This window comes from Callorhinus ursinus, unplaced genomic scaffold (genome assembly GCF_003265705.2).
Source record: "Callorhinus ursinus isolate GAN/ISIS: 27379988/994484 unplaced genomic scaffold, GSC_fseal_2.0 scaffold101, whole genome shotgun sequence".
NCBI classification, from domain to species: domain Eukaryota; kingdom Metazoa; phylum Chordata; class Mammalia; order Carnivora; family Otariidae; genus Callorhinus; species Callorhinus ursinus.
In genome coordinates, this window is record NW_027397163.1 from 1,294,387 (window position 1) to 1,301,071 (window position 6,685).

The window sequence follows — 6,685 nt, forward strand, 5'->3', positions numbered from 1 at the left end:
CTGGGGCTGTGAGTGGCGCCCCCCACCCACTTCCAGAAAAATTCACCGCTATTGCCGCCCGCTGCTCCCCCTCCCTTCCCTTCCTCTCCTCCCTCTCTTTTCTTTTTAATAAGTCTGGCCAGGGGTTTATCAATCTTGTTAATTCTTTCAAAGAACCAGCTCCTAGTTTCGTTGATCTGTTCTACTATTCTTTTGGTTTCTGTTTCATTGATTTCTGCTCTGATCTTGATTATTTCTCTTCTCCTGCTGGGTTTAGGCTTTATTTGCTGTTCTTTCTCCAGCTCCTTTAGGTGTAGGGTTAGGTTGTGTAGTTGAGACCTTTCTTGTTTCTTGAGACAGGCTTGTATTGCTATATACTTTCCTCTTAGGACCGCCTTTGCGGCATCCCAAAGATTTTGAACAGTTGTGTTTTCATTTTCATTGGTTTCCATGAATTTTTTAAATTCTTCTGTAATTTCCTGGTTGACCCATTCATTCTTTAGTAGGATGCTCTTTAGCCTCCATGTATTTGAGTTCTTTCCGACTTTCCTCTTGTGATTGAGTTCTAGTTTCAAAGCATTGTGGTCTGAAAATATGCAGGGAATGATCCCAATCTTTTGGTACTGGTTGAGCCCTGACTTGTGACCTGGGATGTGATCACTTCTGGAGAATGTTCCATGGGCACTAGAGAAGAATGTGTATCCTGTTGCTCTGGGATGGAATGTTCTGAATATGTCTGTGAAGTCCATTTGGTCCAGTGTGTCATTTATTTATTTATTTATTTTTAAAGATTTTATTTATTTATTTGACAGAGAGCGAGCGAGGGAACACAAGCAGGGGGAGTGGGAGAGGGAGAAGCAGGCTTCTCGTGGAGCAGGGAGCCCGATGCGGGGCTCGATCCCAGGACCCTGGGATCATGACCTGAGCTGAAGGCAGACACTTAATGACTGAGCCACCCAGGCGCCCCCAGTGTGTCATTTAAAGTCTTTATTTCCTTGTTGATCTTTTGCTTAGATGATCTGTCCAGTTCAGTGAGGGGGGTGTTAAAGTCCCCCACTATTATTGTATTGTTGTCGATGTGTTTCTTTGCTTTTGTTATTAATTGGCTTATGTAAGTGGCTGCTCCCATGTTAGGGGCAGATATTTACAATTGTTAGATCTTCTTGTTGGATAGACCCTTTAAGTAGGATATAGTGTTCTTCCTCATCTCTTATTACAGTCTTTGGTTTAAAATCTAATTTGTCTGATACAAGGATTGCCACCCCAGCTTTCTTTTGGTGTCCATTAGCATAGTAAATGGTTTTCCACCCCCTCACTTTCAATCTGGGGGTGTCTTTGGGTCTAAAATGAGCCTCTTGCAGACAGCATATTGATGGGTCTTGCTTTTTTATCCAGTCTGATAGCCTGTGTCTTTTGACTGGGACATTTAGCCCCTTTACCTTCAGCGTCACTATTGAAAGATATGAATTTAGTGCCATTGTATTGCCTGTAAAGTGACTGTTACTGTATATTGTCTGTATTCCTTTCTGGTCCATGCTGCTTTTAGGCTCTCTCTTTGCTTAGAGGACCCCTTTCAATATTTCTTGGAGGGCTGGTTTCGTGTTTGCAAATTCCTTTCGTTTTTGTTTGTCCTGGAAGCTTTTTATCTCTCCTTCTATTTTCAATGACAGCCTAGCTGGATATAGTATTCTTGGCTGCATATTTTTCTCATCTAGTGCTTTGAATATATCATGTTAGTCCTTTCTGGCCTACCAGGTCTCTGTGGATAAGTCTGTTGTCAGTCTAATGTTTCTACCATTGTAGGTCACAGATCTCTTCTCCCGAGCTGCTTTCAGGATTTTCTCTTTGTCTCTGAGACTCATAAATTTTACGATTAGATGTCGGGGTGTTGACCTATTTTTATTGATTTTTGAGAGGGGTTCTCTGTGCCTCCTGGATTTTGATGCCTGTTTCCTTCCCCAAATTAGGGAAGTTCTCTGCTATAATTTGCTCCAATATACTTTCTGCCCCTCTCTCTTTCTTCTTCTTCTGGGATCCCAATTATTCTAATGTTCTTTCATCTTATGGTATCATTTATCTCTTGAATTCTGCCCTCGTGATCCAGTAGTTGTTTAACTCTCTTTTTCTCAGCTTCTTTATTTTCCATCATTTGGTCTTCTATATCACTAATTCTCTCTTCTGCCTCATTTATCCTGACAGTTAGAGCTTCCATTTTTTATTGCACCTCATTAATAGCCTTTTTTGACTTTGACTTGGTTAGATTTTAGTTCTTTTATTTCTCCAGAAAGGGTTTCTCCTAATAACTTCCATGCTTTTTTCAAGCCTACCTAGTATCTTTAAAATCATCATTCTGGGGTGCCCGGGTGGCTCAGTTGGTCAAGCGACTGCCTTTGGCTCAGGTCATGATCCTGGAGTCCCTGGATCGAGTACTGCATCGGGCTCCCTGCTCGGCAGGGAGTCTGCTTCTCCCTCTGACCTTCCCCCCTCTCATGTGCTCTCTCTCTCATTCTGTCTCTCTTAAATAAATAAATACAAATCTTTAAAAAATAAAATAAAATCATCATTCTGAACTCTAGTTCTGACATCTTACTAATGTCTGTATTGATTAGGTCCCTGCCAGTCAGTACTGCCTCTTGTTCTTCTTCTTTTTTTTTTTTAAGTTAAAAATTCCTTAATTTTTTATTCCTGGTACCACTACCACAATTTACAGGGCAATATACCTGATGTAATGAAAAGAAAAAGAAAAAGCTACAACAGATAAAAGACCTCGGGAATGTACATGTAACTGACACTACATTGCACTAATCAATAGCTGCACTTTTTGCAAACTGTGGCTATGAGAGTCCTGAACAAGAAGGGTTTCCTGTTTAAGCTGCAGTAACTTTTCTGACTATGGATCATCGTTCCTTCTGTGGCAGATTTTTACAGTTCCTCTAATGCATTTGGGACGACTGTCTCAAAGTAACCTGCAGCTTTCCTGACAACTCCTCGCTCTCTCTCCTGCTAAGAACTGTAGCCTGTTGAATAATACAGGATAAAAAAATTATTACACTCAGTGAACAGTTCCACATATTCTTTATCATCATGATAAAATTTTAAAGATACCTACCCTTTTCTTCTGAAATTTTTTTAGAACCTTCTGCTACCATATCCACCACTTCCACCACCAGATCCATAACCACCTAGAAATAAACATATTTAAAAAAACTTGTGTAAGTTTTTAAATTAAGAAATCCATGAAAATTTTTAACCAAAAGGGAGAAGGGGAGGAGTACTTACCACCATAGGGACTGCCCGAGCTTCTTCCACCAAAACTGCCCCCCTTCATGGGTCCATAATTTGATTGCTGTTGTCCACTATAATTTCCAAAATCATTATAGTTCCCACCACCACCATAGTTACCTGAAATTACAAAAAAGTTTTGTTTGTAGTTAACCTACACAATTATTTTCCTCTTTTAATATATATGATTAACTTTCCACAATCACAACAGCACACTAGGAACACTTACAATGCAACCCTTCAAAAAACGTATATAGAACTACCAACTCCACAGAGGCCCACTACCAGACCTCAGGCATTGAGAGGGGAAATAATGAAGACGGTCCAGAAGAGCATGTATTTAGATAGGTGCCATCTTTTGCCCACATCAGATGCCAACACCCTAGCACACATTCTTGTCTTCATACCACTATCAACTTTGCTTGATTCTCTAATTTGGACATAGCATAACTTTTAAGTCAATGACAAAAAAGGTATCTAGAGTGGCTGGTCAAAAAAATTTTCTAGGGGTGCCTGGCTGGCTCAGTGGGTAGAGCATACAACTCTTGATTTTGGGGTTGCGAGTTTGATCCCCATGTTGGGCACAAAGCTTAAAGTAAATTTAAAAATTAAAAAAAACAAACCTAAAAACCGAAAGTTGAAAACATTAATGCACCCCAACAAAATTCAGTGCATTTGTTTATAACAAAGCTCTTTATCTGTAGTTACTATGGAATAACGATGCAAACTTGCTTATTGTCTGAAATGTACCTAGGACGTTAAAATTCCAAGTACTTCTGTGCCCTGAACTCCAGACCACACCTTATTCATTTCAATGTGTCTGCATTCAATTTGCAGTTCCCATTTGTCTAATTTAAAAGTGCCCAGAATTAGCACTAAATACTAGCAAAATACATTACTGAAAAATGCCCATTTCAATTACATAAAAAGTGAACATAATTTACCAATTTGCTAAATAGCCAACAAAGAAAATTCAGTTTAATCATTCATCATTTAAGGATTTTCTAATATTACTATTTGACCAAATGCTACATTTTAACACTTTTTGAATTTAAACAATTTTGAACATTTAAAACAAGTGAAAGCTTACCACCTCCAAAATTTCCTCCTTCATTGTAACCATCGTATCCTCCACCACCACCTCCATATCCGCCTCCTTGGTTTCCATATCCTGGTCCACCACCACCATAGCCTCCTCTACTACTATATCCAGGACCACCACCATAGTTGCCACCTTAAAAAAAGGGGGGGGCGGGAGTCACCCAAAAACATACACGTGTAAAGTCAAGTTATTCAACTCTATATTACAATTAGTCAACTTGAAAATAAACCAATGACTTAACACTCGAAAGACTGGTACTACGTCATTAACAGAGCATCAAAAACCTGGGCTAGAGACACCTGGGTGGCTCCGTTGGTTAAGCGTCTGCCTTCCACTCAGGTCATGATCCCAGGGTCCTGGGACTGAGCCCTGCATCAGGCTCCCTGCTCAGTGGGGAACCTGCTTCTCTTTCTCTGAACGCTGCCATTCCCTCCCAACCCTGTCTGCCTGTGTTCTGTCAAAATAATTCAAGTTAAAAAAAAAACAAAAACAAAAATCCTGATCCAGTGAGGATTAAGATGAAAGCTTACATATCTTTTTATACTAAAAAAATTGTTTCTAAAAATTAAAGTTGGGGCGCCTGGGTGGCTCAGTCGGTTAAGCGGCTGCCTTCGGCTCGGGTCATGATCCCAGGGTCCTGGGATCGAGCCCCATGTCCGGCTCCCTGCTCAGCGGAGAGCCTGCTTCTCCCTCTCCCTCTGCCTGCCACTCTGCCTACTTGTGCTATTTCTCTGTCAAATAAATAAATAAAATCTTTAAAAAAAAAAAAAAATTAAAGTTCACTAAAGAAAATAGTGAACAGTCTCCTGAGAGAAAATTCAGCTCAAATGCTAGCACAATATTTCTGACCAAAAAAGGAACCAGCTAGGGGCCCCTGGGTGGCTCAGTCATTAAGCATCCGCTTTTGGCTCAGGTCATGATCCCACGGTCCTGGGATTGAGCCCCACATCAGGCTCCCTGCTCAGCCGGAGTCTGCTTCTCCCTCTCCCACTCCCCTGCTTGTGTTCCCTCTCTCGCTGTGTCGCTGTCAAATAAATAAAATCTTAAAAAAGAAAAAAAAAAAGGAACTAGCTAATGTTGCAAATTTATGGGGGGTAAGTCTAGTCTTCCATGGTATTAGTTCAGAATCATATTTGAATATCGTCAAGTCATGCTAGGTATAGCTAAAATTAAAAATAGAAACAAATGTAACTTTCCATAAAGTATAGGAACAGAATTAAAATATCAAACATCCGTTAAAAACTTACCGTCACCTCCAAATCCATTATATCCACCATCACCTCCTCCATAACTACCTCTGCTGCCACCACCTCCGCCACCATAGCCTCCTGACGAAAAGCAAGATAGGAATTAAAACTATACAACTTACCAATCAACTTCAGGAAGACAATCAAAGATAACCCTCTTACCTCTTCCACCAAAGTTTCCACCACGGCCAAAGTTACCACCACCTCCAAAGTTTCCTCCACGACCCATGAAGTTGCCAGATCCACCTCCACGACCTTTAACATGGGCAAGGGAGAGCTTTAAAAACTTTACAAATGTCACTCACACCTATTTTATGTATATATATTGTACTACTCACCTCTTTGTGATCCAGCAGACTGCATTTCTTGCTTAGAAAGGGCTTTTTTCACTTCACAATTATGCCCATTAATAGTGTGGTATTTCTGAACTAAAAATTTTTTTTAATCAAACAAACAAACAAATTATTTGAGGTTTGGAAAATCACAAATAACCTCTATCACTACATAACATTAAAACATCATCAAGAAAATAGTGACTTTGAGAATCAGTGTTCTAAAATGTCATTTATGAAAACTGAACCACATACTTTATATGCTATTAAATGCAATACAAAATAAGCAATTTGGCAAATCTAACATAGCACAAAGGGACCTTTTGTTTTCTCATTCAAGTTCCAATAAATTTCTACTTACCAACAATTTTATCAACTGTATCATGATCATCAAAAGTTACAAAAGCAAATCCTCTCTTTTTTCCACTCTGCCTGTCTTCCATAACTTCTATGGTTTCAATCTTGCCATACTTTTCAAAGTAGTCTCTCAAATTATATTCTTCTGTGTCTTCTTTAATACCACCAACAAAAATTTTCTTCACTGTTAGATGGGCACCAGGCTTTACAGAATCCTACAAATAAAAAAAAAGTCAAAAACCAAATTCTCCAACAATCTCACATATTACACAGTATAGTGTCATCAAAATACCTCTCTAGAAACAGCTCTCTTTGGTTCCACTACACGCCCATCAACCTTGTGTGGTCGGGCACACATTGCTGCATCCACCTCTTCAACACAAGAG

At 39.6% G+C, this 6,685-nt stretch overlaps 3 protein-coding genes across 3 annotated transcripts in view; 1 reads left to right on the plus strand and 2 right to left on the minus strand.

Moving 5' to 3' along the window:
* Positions 1-6,685, minus strand: part of LOC112806790 (uncharacterized) — a 909,505-nt gene that overhangs the window by 774,721 nt on the left and 128,099 nt on the right. The window lies entirely within an intron of this gene.
* LOC112806785 (KRAB domain-containing protein 5-like) overlaps positions 1-6,685 on the plus strand; it is a 441,696-nt gene that overhangs the window by 379,129 nt on the left and 55,882 nt on the right. The window lies entirely within an intron of this gene.
* Positions 2,790-6,679, minus strand: LOC112806557 (heterogeneous nuclear ribonucleoprotein A3-like). The gene is made up of 9 exons (XM_025848855.2): positions 6,592-6,679; positions 6,304-6,514; positions 5,949-6,038; positions 5,773-5,865; positions 5,611-5,691; positions 4,352-4,495; positions 3,259-3,381; positions 3,089-3,161; positions 2,790-2,996 (listed from the first exon to the last, which is right to left on the minus strand). The coding sequence occupies exons 1-8, from the start codon at positions 6,655-6,657 to the stop codon at positions 3,109-3,111; spliced, it is 861 nt and encodes a 286-aa protein (XP_025704640.1). The 5' UTR covers positions 6,658-6,679; the 3' UTR covers positions 2,790-2,996; positions 3,089-3,108.